A 20868-nucleotide genomic window follows, 5' to 3' on the forward strand; every position below is an offset into this window, starting at 1 on the left:
GTTTCAGTTTGACCCAAGTCCCGCCCACTAACATGGAGGGGGTGGAGCTTATGACCTATACTGCAGCCAGACACCAGGGGGAGCTCTACTTGATTTGGCTTCACTTTAGAGGAGCTGTTCTACCGTCCATCTTTATACTGTCTGTAACGTAAATCAAAACCTTTGACCTGTACATCTTAGAATTCTACCATTGTGCACGTTATAGAATCCATAAAAATACTTCTATGACAATCCATTTCTCTGTATCATAATGAAATCAGAATGGAGTGTTACCAGACTGATTCTGTAAGAGTATAAATCGTATTTCTGGACATGGAGGAACAGAAACACTAGACAGATGGAACAACTTTATTAGACTGACACTTATTCATCTGGGTTGTTTCTGTGAAATGACTGAAAATACAAACACTGTAATACTTGGTTGCTGTGTGACATTAAGGTGGTAAATCAATAAATCTAGTGCTGATCTCTTGAGAGATGTTTTAAGTCACTGGATGAGTCCTTCTGGGAGATGCTCCACTGTGGCAGGGTTGCAGATGACTGTGGGCTCCTTGCTGCCGCCCGCCGTCGCCCTCTGCAGAGCCTGAGCGACGGCCCGGGACGGAGCCGTCACCCTGGTCCAGTCGTGGGCGATGTACTGGTGGTACGGATCCTGAGAACCCTCCAGCTTCTGGGAGCGGATGTAGCTGAGCATGACGCCGAACGTGAAGAAGCTGAACATGCCGACCACCAGGAAGATGTACACGATTCCCTCAGACTGAGCGTGCACCCTGGCGCCGGCCGCCTGCTGCACAGCCTGCTGAGTAGTGGAGTTCTGAGGCGGGGGCGACTGTTTGCTGGTGGTGTTGAGGCAGTGCTGCAGGATGGAGAGAAGGAGAGACTGCAGCTCGGTGGCGTTAATGTGGGACATGACCGACCTCTGCTGGACACTCAGCAAACTGCAGCCAGGAAATGGAAGAAGACCTTTAATTCATTTATGACTTATTTGTGGATGTTTTAGATGTTTAAAACTTAATGTCAGTTTTCACAATAACACAATTAAATGACTATCATAACCTAAAAATATATATACTTAATAATTCAGAGACACAGATTAAAGTTCTTCAGTTGAGCTTCACATGAACAAGAACAGAAACTTTTTATTTTCTACCAAGAAGCAAAAAATAAAAAGGATCCTTCCTCAGGAGAAAATAAAACCAAACCACCATAAATACCTTATGTACAGACTTAAATAAAACTCATCCAGGAACTACATGTAAACAGTTTAACGTGTTTGAATGGTCCAGTAGAAGGTGTAGCCTACCTGTGGAAGGATCTGAGCTGAGTTCCTGCCGGCGGTGGTTTCAGCAGAGACTCTGAGCTCCTGGAGAAACAGCTCAAGTAAAGAAAAAAACACGAAACAGAAAAGGAACTCCTCCACGTCTCCTCTGGGTCTTGTGCCGCCAGCCTTCATGCTGCTTCGTGTTCCACATGTCAACACGTTTAATGAAACCTGGAGGTCAAAGTCAGGAGCTGAAACGGCTGCCTGCACCATCCGCTGGCACGAAGCGTGTTTAAAGTCAAACCTTGATAAAGTAAAGAGTTAGATCTGATTAAACGTCCTGAAATGCATCGATCAGACGTTTATTTATGATGTCTGATGACCCAGAACAAAGCTGCTTTCAGTCTGGAGGTAGTTTACAGCTCAGAGTATTCAGAGATTGAGTTACAGTCACCTCCAAGTGTCACCTCCCGAACTGCAAACATCCAGAAGGACAACTATTGGTTATGCACTACACAAATCTGGGCTTTATGGAAGAATGGCAAGAAGAAAACAATGAGAAGTCCCGTTTGCAGTTTGCCAGAAGCCATGTGGGGGACGCAGCAAACATGTGGAAGAAGGTGCTCTGGTCAGATGAGACCAAGATTGAACTTTTTGGCCTAAATGCAAAACGCTATGTGTGTCGGAAAACTAACCCTGCACATCACTCTGAACACACCATCCCTGCTGTCAAACATGGTGGTGGCAGCATCATGCTCTGGGGGTGCTTCTCTTCAGCAGGGACAGGGATGATGGTCAAAGTTGATAGGAAGACGGACGGAGCTAAATACAGGGAAATCCTGGAAGAAAACCTGTTGGAGTCTGCAAAAGACTAGAGAATGGTTGGAGGTTCACCTTCCAGCAGGACAACGATCCTGAACATAAAGCCAGGGCTACAATGGAATGGTTTAAAACAAAACATATTCATGTGTTAGAACGGCCCAGTCAAAGTCCAGACCTAAACCCAGTCGAGAATCTGTGGCAAAATCTGAAAACCGCCATTCACCACACTCTCCATCTAATCTGACTGAGTTTGAGCTGTTTTGCAAAGAAGAATGGGCAAACATTTCAGTCTCTAGATCAGGGATGGGCAACCTAAATGATGGCGGGGGCCACAATTTTTCATTGACACTACCTGAGGGCCACATAGGACCGCACACTTAACCAGCTGATAAAACTGCCATTTTAAATATGTTTGTGTATATATATGTTTAGTTAGGCAAACAATTTTTAATTAATTTGTGCATTTTTCTACACAAAGAAAGAGTTTAACATTTTGTCTGTATACCCACTCTACCTCACCACTATCAGTAGTGGGCACTGGTAAAAAGTCGCTGCAGTCTTAATATCGGGTTAAAATGCATTGTAACACCCGTTAGTGACCTTTATACTGAGTAAAATATTACCCTTTTTTTTTTTTTGGAATGCCTTACATTACAGCAAAAAGCAATACATTACAGTAATTACATTACTTTTGTAACTAGGGGTGTAACAAATTACCGATATGAATCGGAAATCGGTTTTGATTTAAAAGATGTGAGTGCATCGATACACAAGCCCCTGGACCGATCTAAATGTACCACGAACCGGTCGATGGCCCGATTACAAAGTTATGAATCGGGTTATTACCGTAATTTCCAGACTATAAGGCGCACCTGAATATAAGCCGCACCCGACTATAAGCCGCACCCAAGCCGCTGGTGTTTTAATGTTTAATTACCGTAAGGGTTTCTTCTACCACGGAGGGGATTGTTGGGACAGAAATGACTGTTTGGAAACGCAAAGCGCCCCATTTATTTACATTTGAGAAACACAATAAAACTTTCAATCAATCAATCGATCAAACTTCCACATCTTTGACATTACAAACAGCATTCGTGCAGTGCACAAATAATACAACGGTGCGCTCCTAGCGCACTTCCTGCAGTCATAGTACCGTAGTAGTGCAGTATAACAAAAAACAAAGCTTACAACGCTTGACGAGGCAATAACGTTAAATGGCTAAATTTAATTTGTTTTTAAAAGTGCTTGCCTGTAACACGGCAGCAAAAGTGCAGTAACCCGCTGCTCAACTAAATAACCTGCATCTTTTTCGAAAACAGCCAACACAGCAGTAAAGGTGCAGTAACACGGCCGTTTACTGTATCTAAATAACCAGCCTACTATACCAGAAAAGTCAGCCAGATCGATCGCCTTTAACTTAAAAGCAGCTCTCGTACTGCATTTGGACTTACTTGGTTTGTTTTGCTCTCGTTACCTGGCGCAAACTGTCTGTCTCGCTCCTGCGCTTCCACGATAGTGCGCCCCTGGTGACCGTTAGTTGTACAAATCCATAATTCGTTGTATAAACCGCAGGGTCCAAAGCAAGTGACAAAAGTAGCGGCTTATAGTCCGGAATTTACGGTATATCAGCAATACAGCTGGAAGCCCCGCTTGCTTATTCTCGTTCTCTCTCTCTTTCCCGCAAAAATCTCGCGAGACTCTATTAAACTTATCACTATGAAGGTAAACAATATCACATTTTTAGGATTGATTTAGGATCATTCATAATGTAAAATGTCTACTTTAAACAAGGAACTATATCGGATTACTCTCTAGGCAATTGAATCAGGTCAGCTGGACTTGGTTTTTGTCTGTGTCTGCGGGCTAGTCAGACTTGCTGCTAGTCTCTCGAACTGATGAAGCCACTTGGATAAGGAGCGAAACGTCTTCACAGACAAAAACCAAGTCCAGTTGACCTGATTCAATTGCCTAGAGATGCCTTTGACCTGGACAAATGAGAATTTGCACAGACTCATCGGATTACATCATATTGCACTGAATTGTACCGAATCGTACCAGATCGGATCGGATCGGATCAAATCCTACCGAATCGAATCGAATCGGTTGTTTTTAAAATGTATCCTTCCTGAATCGTTTCGTACCCCATGTATCTAGATACGTATCGAATCGTCTTATATTGGAGAAATGCACACCCCTATTTGTAACGCATTACTCCCAACACTGTTCACACACTATACATTGATTTACATGTATATATACACTCCTGATCAAAATTTTAAGACCGGTTGAAAAATTGTAAGAATTTACATTTTGCACTGTTGGATCTTAAGAAGGTTCTAAGTAGTGCTTCAAAATGCAAAAAGAAGAAATGGGAGTGAGACAAGAAAAAAAATTTGAGTAAACAATTTATTGCAAACAACCATTAAACTGAAATAGGCTGCTCATCAGCTGATCAGAAGACCACATCTCAAAAAAAACCAAAAACCCCCTAAAACAGAAATAAAATTTTCAGAAAAGGACTCAGTAATGAGCAGCTGCGCCATTCGTGTTAATCACCTCAAAAATTTGTTTCGGCATGCTTGATGCTAGTGTTTCCAGGAGGCTAGTGGGAATGTTGCTCCAAGTGGTGAAGATGGCTTCACGGAGGGCATCCACTGGAACTGGTGTCCATTTTTGTAAACTTCCCTTGCCATCCAACCCCAAATGTTCTCAATTGGATTTAGATCAGGGGAACACGCAGGATGGTTCAAAAGAGTGATGATATATCTCTGGAAGAATAAGAATAAGAATAAGAAAAACCTGTATTAGTCCCGCAATGGGGAAATTGCAGTTCACAACAGCTTACAGAAAGATGCAGAATAAAAAAATAGCAAGAGCAAAAAGGGTAGCTATAAAAGATAAATAGTGGAACAGAATCAGGTAGAAATATTGCACGGGTTGAGTTGTAAAAATGTTTTTACACTTATGGTGTAATACTATTGCACATATTAAGATTGTACGTTGTGGAGCCTAACAGCAGCAGGAAGGAAAGACCTTCTGTATCTTTCCTTCACACATTGAGGGTGAAGCAGTCTGTCACTGAAGCTGCTCCTCAGTCCTGTCAGATCACCATGCAGGGGGTGGGACTCATTGTTCAGCATGGAGGACACTTTAGCCAGAACTCTCCTGTCACCCACCTCCCCCACTGAGTCCAAGGGGCAGCCCAGGACAGAACTGGATTTCCTGATGATCTTATCCAGCTTCTTCCCGTCCCTCTCTGTGATGCCACTGTTCCAGCAGACCACTCCGTACAGGATGGCTGATGCCACTACAGAGTCCTAGAAGGTCTTCAGGAGTGCCCCTTTCACTCCAAAAGACCTCAGTCTCCTCAGAAGGTGGAGTCTGCTCTGTCCCTTCCTGTAGAGTGGCTCAGTGTGGTGAGTCCAGTCCAGTTTGGTGTTGAGGTGAACACCCAGGTACTTATAAAAGTCCACTTGCTCAATGTCCATTCCCTGGATGTTCACTGGTGAGGGGAGGGCAGAACGGCGTCGACAAAAATCCACCACCATCTCCTTGGTTTTCCCCGCGTTGATCAGGAGGTGGTTTCGTTGACATCATTCCACAAAGTTCCCCGTCAGTCCTCTGTACTCTGCATCGTCGTCACCTCTGATGAGGCCAACAATCGCAGAGTCGTCGGAGAACTTCTGCAGTAAGAAGTCCTTTGTCAGGCGGGCGTTGTGAACTGCAGCGTTGTCCTGTTGAAAAACCCAGTCATTACCACACAGACGATGGCCTTCAGTCATGAGGGATGCCCCCTGCAACATCTCCACATAGCCAGCTGCTGTTTGACGCCTCCGCACAACCTGAAGCTCCATTGTTCTGTTGAAGGAAAAAGACCCCAGATCATGATGGCGCCCCCTCCACTGTGCCGTGTAGAAAACATCTCAGGTGGGATCTCCTTGTCATGCCAGAAACGTTGGAAGCCATCAGGAACGTCAAGGTTAAATTTTTTCTCATCAGAGAATAAAACTTTCTTCCACCTTTCAATGTCCCATGTTTGGTGCTCTCGTGCAAACTCCGAAACGGGCAATTTTGTGCCGTTGAAGGAGACGAGGTCTTTGAAGCCCTTAAAACCCTTCTCTCGCAGATGCCGTCTAATGGTTATGGGACTGCAGTTGGCACCAGTGACAAGCTTAATCTGGGCTGAGGATCGTCCCGTGTCTTGATGGACAGCCGATTGGATCCTCTGGCTCAGGGCCGGTGAAATTTTTTTGGGTCTACCACTTGACTTTTTTTTCCCATAATCCTCAGGATCTTTTAAGAAGTTTAAAATGACTGTCTTACTGCGTCCAACCTCAGCAGCAATGGCACGCTGCCAGAGGCCTTGCTGATGCAGCTCAACAATCCGACCGCATTCAAAGAGAGAAAGCTTTTTTGCCTTTGCCATCAGGAGGTCATGACAGTGTCTGACCATTTCTTCTTTTTGCATTTTGTAGCACTACTTAGAACCTTCTTAAGATCCAACAGTGCAAAATGTAAATTCTTGCAATTTTTCAACCGGTCTTGAAATTTTGATCAGGAGTGTATATAAAAGAGGACCAGACTAAAGCCTAACTCAGCTGAAATTATCTTGTTTTTAAATAAAAATCTCTGAACCACCCAAATCCTCTTCCCAGTTTCACAAGAATTTAGTACAACTGCTGTCATCACCGTCCCTAGATGCACAAGCATTTCACTTATTTTGTAAATATATTTTTGTATTTCTATCAATCTTATAAAAGCATATATCTAAAACATACAGTATTATATGATGTCAAACTCATACAAGTATATTATTTTATATAAAAGAAAAAAAATCAAGCATTTCAAGATGCACATACTGTAGATCCTTTATTGTTAAACAAACACAACTTTCTGTTTCACGACCCTTGGTTTCATGTGAATGCTATGTATAATATTATCCAGCAGATGTCGCCACATTTCATTAGATCAAATGCTTCAAAACACCTGAACTGTTTCAACACAACTTCTTCAGATTGATTCAGTGGTTCAGAAAGCTTCGGTTTCTCCATCACTAGTGAAAACATTAAACGGGATGAAGTCTGAATGAAAACAGAAACACAGACCTGTTTAAATCACAACCACAGAGGACAGGAGAGACACCCAGGTCAGCTGCTCCTGTTTGTTATTGTTGGTCTTCGTCTTCGTCTTCTTCTTCTTCTTCTTCGTCTGTTAGCATTTCCCTGCTGCTGCGTCTCACCGTCGCCCCCTGTCGACCGTCCAGGAGATCACAGCTCCCCCCATCTTTCACCTCCTTTCTCATTTCATGGTTAGAAAGTATCTCAGGTGTATTTTCTGTTCATCTCCAGCTGCTGTCTGGGTCTGTTGGGGCCCCAGGAAAAAACGTCCACGCTAGACTTGTTCAGGGACAAGAGAAAAAGACAAAAACTAAATAATAATCATTTAAATATTGCTCCTCAAAAGTTAAGGACTGGCAGCACTCAGTTAGATATTTATTATTAATAATAATCATCATTATCTGCATCATTCATCACTGTTTGACTTTCTTTTCTTTTCCATTATTTCTTTCTGTTATTGAATCTTACCACATTTCCGCTGCTGTTTCTATTTTTTCCTACATGCTGTAAAACCAACTTTAGATTTAAAAAGTGATGTTAAATGGAGACTTACTGACCTGTGATAGGAGGAATCTGTTTAAGTGGTTCTCTTAAGACAACCTCCTAAACTTTGTGGGTTTCATGTTCGTCTGTCCGCCTTCCTTGAAAATATGCGCGCTCCCGCGGCCGAGGAAACGCCTCCTAACGGGAACTTTGCCAGGACGCTGGTCTGACGGTGACCGAGTCTCCATTATCTCGGTCACGTCCAGCCATGAATACTTGACTGTTATTAACAAAAACAAGTGGACGGATATCAGCAGAGCGACTGAAGGTAAAAAAAACATTTAATAAATTATTTATGTGTGTTTTACTTTCAGTTCTGCAGTTTTACTTCCGCCTGAGAGACGTTTTTCAGCCAGTGACGTTCTTGTGAGGTCTCCCGCCCATAAAGTAAAGGTTTGGTTCAGGTTAAAGACCTCCTCCAGTTAATAGTGTGTGTGTGTGCCGATCTCATGGTTTATGCTGCTGGAGCTGAAGTGACATAAACCCTGATTCATATCCAGTCCTACATGTCCTGTGTGATACGTTCTCATCATTTTCCAGGCAGAAACAATGACGACTGAGAAGATCCTCGTTGAAACACTGAATCAGTTGAGTCCTGAGGACTTTCATCAGTTCAAGTTACACGTCCACATAAGACGTTTATCATTCAAACCATGGGAGCAACTGATAAAAGCAAACACAGAGGATGTAGTGAAGCTGTTGGTGGAGTTGAACAGAAAAGAGTGTGTGGAGGAGACCAGGAAGATTTTATTGAAGATGAACAGGACTGATCTGGTGCAGAGGTTGTCAGGGGTCGACTCAGGAGCCAAAGGTAAGACAATGAATTATTCTAATAATATACAGGAGGTCTTTAATATGAAAATCTAGCAGGTTACATGAAGAAATCCATCCAGCAACCTCCAACATCTGCAGATTGTAATCATGTCACTGTTGAACAGGTTTTAGTGTCACGTTGAGATGAAATCTTTTCTGTTCTAAACCTTAATGAACCCTGACGTGAAACAATTCATTAATAAGTCTTTGTTTCTAAGTTTCAGATCAGCAGCAGATTCCACTGACCCACAGAGTGAGTAGTGTCACATTAATCCACTTCACACAGTACAACTTGAATTCATCGTAAACACATCCAACACAAATACAGTTTCTAATTATCCTCCCATATTCTCCAATATTCTCCCGGGCCCCTTCAGGAGGTCGCACCTGGGCGCCTGAAAGAGTGGCAGCAGGTCACCAGTAGCTCCGTGATTTAAGTTATTGTTATGTGTTCCTTCTATCGTTCTTTTCTTTTATTACCCTCCTGACCTAGGGGTGTCAGGGAGGATGACGATAACGATAACCTCTGCTGCGGTCTGAATGTAAACACAAAGAGGCAGAACAACTTGAGCGTCTTTTTAGCAGGACCGCAGGATTTATTCTCAATGTGACAGAACAGCAAGCAAAACATCCTTAACTGTCACCAGTAATAATAAAATGCAACACTTCAGTTCTTCACCATAACAAAACAAAACAAACCCCTTTATTGTGTCTCGTTTACCGTTCGATTGTACCGTCTACATATTAGCAGTTAGCACCCGACATCCAAACATCAGTCTTAAAGCTATAAAAACATAAAATTACTCCGCTGTAACTCTCTGTATTTTCAACAAAGAACCTCGACACTCTTGACCCTCGTTTTGGGACACAGTACACAGAACAATTTTAACCCGCCTGAATGTAAACACAAAGCGGCAGAACAACTTGAGCGTCTTTTTAGCAGGACTGCAGGATTTATTCTGCAGGATCTGCCTCTAGGGGGTTTTGTGTTCCTCTCAGGTGCAAGGCGCCCCCTAGTGACTTGTGAGAGTGTCACGCTAATACCAAAAACAATAACAGTCCAATGAAATAGGCACTGAAATCCCATTTTATGACACAATGAAATGAAATTTAAAAAAAAAACTTATTTATAGGGGTGTCTCGTTTTACCATATTTAACCTTTTTTTTTTTTTTTTTTTACCATGAATTTTTTTCGTTTTTTCCGGACTTTCAGTGTTGAGCTGTAGCGCTCAGCAGAGTGGCCGTCCTTTCTTATAAACACGAGAGCAACTGCTAGCGTTGTCCATACCCCCTGCGCTGTCCGGTGCGAGGCCTGAGATTCCCTAGGAACTTAGGAAAAAGCGCTGGGGATGAGCGAAAGCGAAAGAGCGGAGACAGAAATTCAAACCAGCGGTAGGCCTACCATCTATCTTTATGAGGAACGTAAATAAGATGGATGAACTGTGTGCGCTTGTTCGGACCCAGAGGGAGTACGCCATGAGCAGTATTTTGTGTTTTACGGAGACCTGGCTGCATGCGGACTTCCCGGACCACAGTGCGTCTATACCCGGCTTCAAGACTCTACGGGCGGATAGAGACACGGTCCTGAGCGGTAAGAAGAACGGTTGCGGGATTGCTGTTTTTGTGAATGAGAGATGGTGCAACCCCGCTCATTTGACTGTGAAGGAGCGTGTCTGTACACCGGACATTGAACTTTTAGCTGTGGGAATGCGTCCATATTATTTACCGAGGGAATTCACGTCTGTCATCTTTGTGGGAGTTTACATCCCTCCCTCAGCGGACAAGGCAGCAGCGAATGACACCATCCACACCACTGTTGCCAGGCAACAGTCCAAACACCCGGAGGCCCTCGTTGTCATTTCTGGGGATTTTAAACATATCACCTTGGCTTGGACACTGTTTTAGAACTCTGGACTTACTGTATGCTCATTCAAAGGATGCATACAGTGCCACTGCCCTGCCCCCACTGGGATGGTCTGATCACAACTTGGTGTTGTTAACACCTGAGTATGTCCCTGCAGCGAAGAGACACAAGGACAATTAGGAGGTGGAGTGTGGAGGCTAGCGACGCTCTGCAGGACTGCTTTGAAACCACCAACTGGGACGTGCTCTGCCAGCCCCATGGGAATGACATCGACAGCATGACGGACTGCATCACTGACTATATAAACTTCTGTGAGGATACAGTAATCCCTACAAGGACTGCCCGCTGTTATCCTAACAACAAGCCCTGGATCACCAGCCAGCTGAAGGATCTGCTGAACAAGAAGAAGCAGGCCTTCAGATCTGGAGATAAGGACGAGTTAAAGAGGATAAAGTGGCAACTCAAGGTCCAGCTGAAGGAGTGTAAGGACGCCTACAGGAGGAAGTTGGAGGCCAAGCTCCAGCAGAACAACACCTGAGACGTGTGGAGGGGCATGAAGCTGATCACTGGCTTCAACATCAAAGCCAAGCAACAGGACGGCAGCCCAGACAGAGCCTCTCCCCCCAACTCACCCCCCCCCACCGAGAAGACCAGCCCTATGACTGTGACACCTGGCCAGGTGAGAAGACAGCTGGAGAGAGTCAAGCAAGGCAAGACAGCAGTCCCGGATCGTGTCAACCCCCGGGTCCTGAGGACTTGCGCTTCACAGCTGTCTGGCATCCTGCACTTCATCTTCAACCTGAGTCTGAAGTGGGAAGGATACCGGTATGCGTAGTGCCGGTGCCCAAGAAGCCCATCCCATCTGGCCTCAACGACTTCAGACCGGTTGCACTGACGTCACATGTCATGAAGGTCCTGGAGAGACTCGTCCTGGCTCAGCTGAGACCCCTGGTGACCCCTGTCTTGGACCCTCTTCAGTTTGCGTATCAGCCTCATGTTGGTGTGGATGATGCTGTCATCTACCTGCTGCACCGTGCTCACTCTCACCTGGATGGTGGGATGGGCTCTGTGAGGATCATGTTCTTTGATTTCTCCAGTGCTTTTAACACCATTCAGCCCTTTCTGATTAGTGAGAAGCTGCTCAGGATGGGTGTCAGCTCCTCCACCGTCTCCTGGATTACTGATTACTTGTCTGACAGGCCCCAGTTTGTGCGGCTGGGGGACTCCCTGTCTGATACTGTTGTCAGTAATGTGGGGGCACCACAGGGGACTGTCCTGTCTCCATTTCTGTTCACCCTTTACACCTCTGATCTCCAGTCCAGCTCTGGGTCCTGACACCTGCAGAAGTTCTCTGATGACTCTGCAGTGGTTGGGTGTATTAGAGATGGACAGGAGGTGGTGTACAGGACACTGATCGGAGACTTTGTTGAGTGGTCCCAGACAAACCACCTACTCCTGAATGGGGACAAGACCAAGGAGCTGGTCATTGACTTCAGGAGGAAGAGGACACCAGTGGAGCCCATCACCATCCAGGGCTTGGAGGTGGAAGTAGTGGACCACTATAAGTACCTGGGAGTCCACATGAACAGCAGACTGGACTGGAGGGACAACAGTGATGCTGTGGACAAGAAGGGACTGAGTAGACTCTACTTCCTGAGGAAGCTGTCTTTTAATGTATGCAGCAAGTTGCTGGAGACTTTCTACCAGTCTGGACTTTGCTGTGGTTTGTTTGGGGAGCAGCACCAGCAGAAAGGACATACAGTGGCTTGCAAAAGTATTCATACCCCTTGAACTTTTCCACATTTTGTCACATTACGACCACAAACATGAATATATTTTGTTGGAATTTTATGTGAAAGACCAACACAATGCGGCACACAATTGAAGTACAAAGAAAATTATACATGATTTTATTTATTTTTTACAAATAAAAAACTGAAAAGTGCGTTGTGCAAAAGTATTCAGCCCCCCTGAGCCAATACTTTGTGGAACCGCCTTTTGCTGCAATTACAGCTGCAAGTCTTTTGAGGTATGTCTCTACCAGCCTTGCACACCTAGAGGCTGCAGATTTTGTCCATTCTTCTTTGCAAAACACCTCAGTCAGCTCATAGAGATGGAGAGCATTTGTGAACGGCTGTTTTCAGATTTTGCTACAGATTCTCGATTGGACTTAGGTCTGGACTTTGACTGGGCCGTTCCAACACATGAATATGTTTTGTTTTAAACCATTCCATTGTTGCCCTGGCTTTATGTTTAGGGTCGTTGTCCTCCTGAAAGGTGAACCTCCGCCCCACTCTCTAGTCTTTTGCAGACTCCAACAGGTTTTCTTCCAAGATTGCTCTGTATTTGGCTCCATCCATCTTCCCATCAACTCTGACTATCTTCCCTGTCCCTGCCAAAGAGAAGCACCCCCAGAACATGATGCTGCCACCACCATGTTTGACGGGGGGATGGTGTATTCAGAGTGATATGCAGTGTTAGTTTTCCGGCACACATAACGTTTTGCATTTAGGCCAAAAAGTTCAATTTTGGGCTCATCTGACCAGAGCACCTTCTTCCAGATGTTTGCTGCGTCCCCCACATAGCTTCTGGCAAACTGCAAACGGCACTTCTTGTGGTTTTCTTTTAACAATGGCTTTCTTCTTGCCACTCTTCTGTAAGGGCCAGATTTGTGCAGTGCACGACCAATAGTTGTCCTGTGTACAGATTCTCCCACCTGAGCTGTGGACCTCTGCAGTTTGTCCAGAGTCACCATGGGCCTCTTGGCTGCATCTCTGATCAATGCTCTCCTTGTTCAGCCTGTAAGTTTAGGTGGACAGCTGTGTCTTGGTAGGTTTGCAGTTGTGCCATAGTCTTTCCATTTCTGGATGATGGATTGAACAGTGCTCCGTGAGATGTTCAAAGCTTGGGAAACCTTTTTTATAGCCTAACCCTGCTTTAAACTTCTCCGCAACTTTATCCCTAACCTGTCTGGTGTGTTCCTTGGACTTCATGATGCTGTTTTCTCCCCAATATTCTCTATACAAACCTCTGAGGCCATCACAGAACAACTGTGTTTGTACTGAGATTAGATTATACACAGGTGGACTCTATTTAGTCATTAGGTCAACATTCGATTATTCAGCAATCATCAGGTGACTTCTGAAGGCAATTGGTTGCACTCAGAGAAAAGGGGGCTGAATACTTTTGCACACCACACTTTTCAGTTTTTTATTTGTAAAAAAAAAATTAAATCATGTATAATTTTCTTTGTTCTTCACAATTGTGTGCCACTCTGTGTCAGTCTTTCTCATAAAATTCCAATAAAATACATTCATGTTTGTGGTCGTAATGTGACAAAATGTGGAAAAGTTCAAGGGGTATGAATACTTTTGCAAGCCACTGTAAGTAGGATCGACAAATTGATCCGAAAGGCTGGTCATGTCACTGTCAGTGTGTTGGAGACGTTTGTCTCAGTGAGGGACAGGAGGACACTGGACAAACTGCTCTCCATTATGGACAATCCATCTCATCTACTACACCAGACTATAGAGGGACAGTGGAGCTCATTCTCAAACAGACTGATCCAGCTCCGCTCCCACACTGAACGCTACAGGACGTCATTCATACCATTCTCTGTCCAACAACTCACGATGGCGCAACAACTGTACAACAACTCACCTGTCTGTAACAGATAACGCCATGTTAGTCATGTTAATGGACACTATTGCACCACACTCATCCCTGTGTATATAATATATTCTTCCGTCTCTATTTCTTGTACATTTGTCAATATGCTAATTTGTACATTTTGCTTGTACTATTTTATTTTATTCTGCTAGATTTTATTTACTTATTTTTATTTTATTTTATCTTTTTTTTATCTGTGGTTCTTAAGGGTGTTACTGCTACTGTGACAAAGCAATTTCCCTTGTGGATGGATAAAGTTTATCTAAGTCTAAGTCTAAGTCTAAGTCTACTACTGTTGTTGAAGACTTAGCACATTGCCACTGCTGTAGAAGTTTATGTCAGATGGGGGCCATTTAGGGAGGTCTCCTACTCTCATTGAAATGTTGGTACCTTGCCACTGGACAAACAGTGTTGTCAGTGGTGACATTAGTGGATTTAACTGCTACTTTTTCTTATTTCTAAAACATTAATAAACATGAATGAACAGATGAAAGACTTCACCTTTGACCCATGAGCATTTCCTTTGAATTTACCAGGTGGAGATGATGGTGTCTGTTATAGAGCTGCTCCGGGAAACACTGGCTGATCTGAGTGACATCCAGTTTGAAAGATATAAGAATCTCATCATGGACAAAATTCCTTATGTCAGATCTTTGTCACTGAAGTCATTTATGCTGAAGAACTCAGACCTGCAGGACACAGTGTTTACAGTGGTGCAGACCTTTGGTCAACAGTCTGTGGAGGTGACCATGGAGGTTTTACAGGAGATGGAGATGACTGATCTGATGAAGAGGCTGTCAGACAGCAGCTCAGGACCCACAAGTAAGACAACAAAGACAAAAACATGTAATAATACCAAGTAATATGTGTAATAGTAACAAGTAATGTTTCTGTATTGAGAAGACATGTCATTTAGTATAAAATATGTTTCTAGAATATTGTGGGAGAGGGAGGAAATACAAACATTATGTGTTGATGGTTTTAAGTGTAATTCTTTGTGACTAACAGGATTCATTGTTGTGCTTTCAGTTACATTAACACCTTTCTTTTCTTTGTTTCATCAGAGAAACCCCTGGATGAACATCTGTCTGCTCTGATCCACAAAGTGAGTGATGTGTCTTCTGTCTTTTAATCAATAAGAGGCAGATTTAACATTTCTATGAACATTTACTATGAATTCTCCAGGAGGCAACACTGGCAGCCGTCAGAGAACTGCTTCTGGAAACACTGAAGGATTTGAGTAAACAGGAGCTCAGTAAAGTTAAGTGGCTCCTACAGTACACCTGCTTCCAGAAAAGCCTTCCACAAATCCCATTGAGACAAATAGAGAATGCAGCAGACTCAGCAGCTGTAGTGGATGTCATGATGAGAAAATGTGGCCAACAGTCTTTGGAGGTGACCATGGAGTTCCTCATGGACATGGACAGGACTGATCTGGTGCAGAGGCTGTCAGAGACCAGCTCTGGACCCAAAGGTATGAAAGAGAAGACTGCTGTAATAATAATCTGAGACAACCTAACAAATAAATGTGTTAAAAAGTTAACTGAAGGGACGTCAGGAAAAAGTCTCAGTCAAAGTGTTTCAACCCACATTCTAGGTCTTTGTCCTGATGAGCCATAACTGCTGATGCTCACCAACATGACCAAAGGCTCCTGGAGTTCAGCCGTTAGATTTCTAGTGTCTGCTGGGTCCATAGTTGCTCAGTTCACACTGTAAAAATGATCAAAAAGGAGGAAGGCCCTAAGGGCCCCTAAAAGTTAATCAGCCCTCTGGGGCCCCTTAGGGACATCTGCTATTATGAAATGTTTGCACATTGCCACTGCTGTAGTTTAAGGTTTGTCAGCCCTCAGGGGAGATCCTACTAAAATGTGTTCTATAAGAACTGTCTCTCTACATCAGTACAAATGTTTTTAGTCTCATCTGGTTTGAAAAGGCATCAATATACCTTAAAAGTAATTCTATACCTCCCAACCCTATCATCACCTGAAGAGCAGCTGTTCTCTTTATCTCAGAACGAGCCGTTCATCTCTACATAGCTTCTCTTCCATCCAGTCCTCCATGTTGAACCACCATGTTCTAAAAACCTTTTGGGTTTTCAGTGTCCACCACAGCTTGTCCTACGTGCATGGAAAGGGTCAAGGTGCAAATGTGCAGTCTGACTGCTGGATGTGTCTAAATACAACACACTGGTCTTTTGAATGAGTCCTTTCATGTTTGTTTTCTCCTCAGTGGAACACAGAGTGGATGAACGTTGGCCTGCACTGATCCAGAAAGTGAGTAATGTCACATTAGGCTGCACCAAACACATCATTCAGTTTCAGGTAGTTACTGACTTGCAGCGCAGGAATTCTGCTTTCTTTCCTTTTTATTTAAATGTCATTGATAATAACATATTTATGTGGAACTACATTAAGAAACACACATGAGTATGAGTTCCACTGCCTCTCCCTCTGCATCCAACAGTTCCTCCTTAGCAACCAGCTGGTCTACCTCCAGCCACCAACCTTCTTCTTCTTCTTCTGGTTGTGTTAGCGGTTAGAAAACCAGCGTGGAGGTTTATTACTTCTACCTAGTCCTGCTGTCCACCTGCTCAGCAAACTGTAGCTATGTATATGATCCACAGATTGGTATAAGCTGATGGTTATATCAAAGCAGTTTTACAAGTACAAGTACATGAGCAATACCCATACTAGTATCAGTACCAGGACATCCCAAATTCTTCTTCTTATTATAATCTGACTGACTTCAGACAATACAGCTTCACTTCAACAGATAAAGGTTTGTGACATCTCCAAAACTAAAAGTGACTATCCAAACTTAATTCCTGATTTTCATGAAGAACTGAAGCTGCATTGAGTTGTCTTGTGTTCATATGAGGTAGTAATTACGAGATCCTGATCTCGTAATTACGAGATCTTTTCTCGTAATTACGAGATAAGGTGTCTATTTTTTATTTTTTTTCCAGTGAATGCAATGCTCTTCCGTAAATGTCTGTTGACTCACTGCTCTCTGTTAAGCAGAGACTCGTGAGTAGCGACTCCACTACAGATTTGCTACTCATGAATCCCTGCTGGCTGAGTGCAGGTGGTGCTGCTAGTGGCAGAGGTGGACAGAGTACACACCTTAACTACTTGAGTAAAAGTACAGATACTCCTTGTCAAATATTACTCCAATACAAGTAAAAGTAGCTTAGTCAAAATATTACTAAAGTAAAGTACGAAAGTATTTGCTTAAAAAAATACTTAAGTAAAAGTATTTAAAAAGTATCTCAGGAAATACAGGAAAGGAAAGTAGCTTTATTGTCATCATACAATCCACTGATGCGATTCTAACGCACGCGCTCTCTCTCGCTCTCTCTCCATACCGCGACGTGCTTTTTCAGGTTGGAAGACGAGTTCTTGTAGGCCGTGATAATTTGTTCGCGGTAGGCACAACAAACATTTGAACTGAAACAAATCAGTTTTTGTGGCAAAAATCTCAAACATGGGTTTGACATAAGGCCACAGGTGCTCGGTGGGAGTTTCTCCAGGTGTTTCTCCAGTTTCTTCCTCCATTGTATGGATTGTATGGCATGATGTATACGACTAGGACAAACCATATGCGAATCAGCAGAAACAGTTTATTTTCTCAGAATTTTGAAAAAATAAAAAAATAATCAGCTGACGTAAGCTCAAAAGTAGCGAGTAACGAGAGCATCAACCGAAATGTAGTGGAGTAAAAAGTACAATATTTGTCCTTCAAATGTAGTGGAGTGAAAGTAAAAGTATCCCCCAAAAATAATACTCAAGTAAAGTACAGATACTCAAAAACTGTACTTAAGTACAGTACTCAAGTAAATTTACTTCATTACTGTCCACCACTGGCTAGTGGTCAGGTCGGGTAGTACATTTTGTGATCTCACTCAGCAGAGAAGCAAAATGTACGTATGTAAGACGTTTGAGTGGTGCCGTTTATTGATTATGTATTAATCAAATGTGGTAGGACTCAACTGAGCCGATTCAATAGACGTCTAGATTCATAATTCTTGAGTCTTCTTTGGTGGCCGGTTCAATGAGCCAGATCCCGAATCTTTTTTCCACCGCTAGTGATGACGCAAGCAGCAACCGCAGCCAGCACGGGCATGTCTGCCATGTGGACGTATTTCAATACCTATATAAAGTATTAAATAAATATTATACACAGACCCACTGATAGCGATCTGCAAAACGTGTAATGCTGAAATTTCAAGAGGGATGCATCTGCAAAGAATTTCTCCATGTTGGTTTTAATTTATTACCTGAAATCCAAACATCCAAGCAAGGAAGTTTCCCAGTGATGGGCAGGAGTGCCCCATACTTCGATCGCGATGTAGATCGCGAAGGCAGTGCAGGTAGATCGCGTGCCATTGGGGAAAAAAAAAAAAATAAAAAATTCAAAATGTTAGTCTAATCATTTATCTGCTGCACCTCCAAAACAAACAGCAAGGTTCATCTTTTTGTTTTGTTTTTTCACTTTTATTGTGACATCCCTTCAGCGGCACACATCCACAGCCGTGCACAGCTTCAATTAAGACTACCGTCTTTCTTAAAGGGACAGCGTTATTTTTCTAAAGGTGCAGTGCACCAATTTTTCTTAATAAAAATCAAAACAAATATGCTCAGTCTAACATCACAGTGGATCGATGCTGATTTCCAGCTGCTTCTGCTCCATTATTATTTAATGTACACATGAGTGGAGTCAAGTTAAACATTTACTTTGAATTTTATTTTATTTTATATTGTGCATAGTTGGAATGTGCTAAATAAATATTTTCATAATTTTGTAATTAATTTATTCTTTGAAACATTAATATTAATTTATGCAGTTGCAGTGCCTTGATTTTAGTGAGGGTAGTAAACAATCATAGCCATGAATGCAAATTGTCATAATAATGTCTTTCGGTGTTTTGGCCTGTGGTTTTCGACCTTGGCGTCTTCATTTTCGTTTTTTTTTTTTTTTTTTTTTGGTTTCGGCCAAGAATTTTCATTTTGGTGTAACCATTCCAGATGAGTAACTTTACCTTTGACCCATGAACATTTCCTTTGAATTTACCAGGTGGAGATGATGGTGTCTGTTATAGAGCTGCTCCTGGAAACACTGGCTGATCTGAGTGACATCCAGCTCAGAGACTTTCATCGTCACCTGAGTGGAATTTATCGTCCCAGATATTCCTCCAGCTTCTTACTGATGCTGGATTACTTAAGCCCGCAGGACATAGTGTTTATAGTGGTGCAGATCTTTGGTCAACAGTCTGTGAAGGTGACCATGGAGGTTTTACAGAAGATGAAGATGACTGATCTGATGAGGAGGCTGTATAGCTCAGGACCCACAAGTAAGACAATTCAATTCAATTCAGTTCAATTCAATTTTATTTATATAGCGTCAATAACAACACAAATCATCTCAAGACGCTTTACAAAACCTGGCCTGAAACCCCTAGAGCAAGCCTGAAGGCGACAGTGGCAAGGAAACCTCCCTTTTAACAGGAAGAAAACTTGAGCAGAACCCAGCTCATATGGAGGGACCCATCTGCCTAAGGCACAGCCGGGTATACAAAGACAAAACACAACAATACTTCTCAGCATGTGTCTCATAAGTCATAGGTCCTACGTCAGCGTATCTTATTAAATGTTGAAGGGTTTTTAAGTGTTATTTGGTGTTGACTCCTATCCATTGTGTTTTGTTTTTTTACAAACCAGTATTCATTGTTGTTTTTCTTTGTTTCATCAGAGAAACCCCTGGATGAACATCTGTCAGCTCTGATCCACAAAGTGAGTGATGTGTCTTCTGTCTTTAAACCAATAAGAGGCAGATTTAACATTTTTATGAACATGAATTTTCCAGGTGGCAACAGTGGCAGCCATCAGAGAACTGCTTCAGGAAACACTGAAGGATTTGAGTAAACAGGAGCTCAGGAAAGTTAAGTGGCTCCTACAGTACACCTGCTTCCAGAAAAGCATTCCACAAATCCCATTGAGACAAATAGAGAATGAAGCTGACTCAGCAGCTGTAGTGGATGCCATGATGAGAATATGTGGCCAAAAGTCTTTGGAGCTGACCATGGATGTCCTCATGGACATCAACAGGACTGATCTGGTGGAGAGGCTGTCAGAGACCAGCTCTGGACCCAAAGGTATGAAAGAGAAGACTGCTGTAACAATAATCTGAGACAACCTAACAAATAAATGTGTTAAAAAATTAACTGAAGGGACGTCAGGAAAAAGTCTCAGTCAAAGTGTTTCAACCCACATTCTAGGTCTTTGTCCTGATGAGCCATAATTGCTGATGCTCACCAACATTTATTTATTTTTTATTTTACTCAGTTTAAGGACAGCATGCGCTTACGTTAATCCTTTCAACGAAAAAAGAAAAGATGGGCGCATCAGATTTAGCAGAAGCTAATTTCCATCTGTAGTCCTATATAAAACATAAAATAGACACCACATAAAAACAAAATGCTTACAAGACAAGATAACCTTAGGTACACACTCAGCCTAGAGCTCAACAATTAGTACAAGTAAATTATGATTAAAATGTTTCATTTAAAAAAGATAAAATTGAGGTTGGACATAAGTGCGTCTGTTGTTCTCCTATAAAATGCCAATGCCTAAATTGCAATACTCATGTAAAGTGCTATATCAAGTGCAAAGAGTGGACCATTTTGAAGGTCTTACGTTAGGTTTTGATAACCAGCGTCCATGCAACAACGTTGCTGGATCCCTATTGATTTTGTTGCGATTTTTATTATTCTTCACCTTCG

At 42.8% G+C, this 20868-nt stretch overlaps 3 protein-coding genes across 3 annotated transcripts in view; 1 reads left to right on the plus strand and 2 right to left on the minus strand.

The window, feature by feature from the left end:
* LOC311497074 (uncharacterized protein) overlaps positions 1–20868 on the minus strand; it is a 104809-nt gene that overhangs the window by 12129 nt on the left and 71812 nt on the right. The window lies entirely within an intron of this gene.
* LOC311496639 (potassium voltage-gated channel subfamily E member 1-like) lies at positions 462–975 on the minus strand. The gene has a single exon (XM_084556538.1). It carries the CDS (start codon positions 908–910, stop codon positions 488–490), a length of 423 nt encoding a protein of 140 aa, XP_084412664.1. The 5' UTR covers positions 911–975; the 3' UTR covers positions 462–487.
* On the plus strand, positions 8384–20276 carry LOC311497475 (uncharacterized protein; the record flags this gene model as incomplete). The annotated part of the gene is made up of 9 exons (XM_084557796.1): positions 8384–8554; positions 8775–8809; positions 14627–14949; positions 15120–15195; positions 15276–15564; positions 16320–16363; positions 19164–19440; positions 19839–19879; positions 19953–20276. Exons 1-9 carry the CDS (start codon positions 8500–8502, stop codon positions 20274–20276), a joined length of 1464 nt encoding a protein of 487 aa, XP_084413922.1. The 5' UTR covers positions 8384–8499.

The sequence above is a fragment of the Chelon labrosus genome, assembly GCF_963514085.1.
Source record: "Chelon labrosus genome assembly, chromosome: 12".
Taxonomy (NCBI): Eukaryota; Metazoa; Chordata; class Actinopteri; order Mugiliformes; family Mugilidae; genus Chelon; species Chelon labrosus.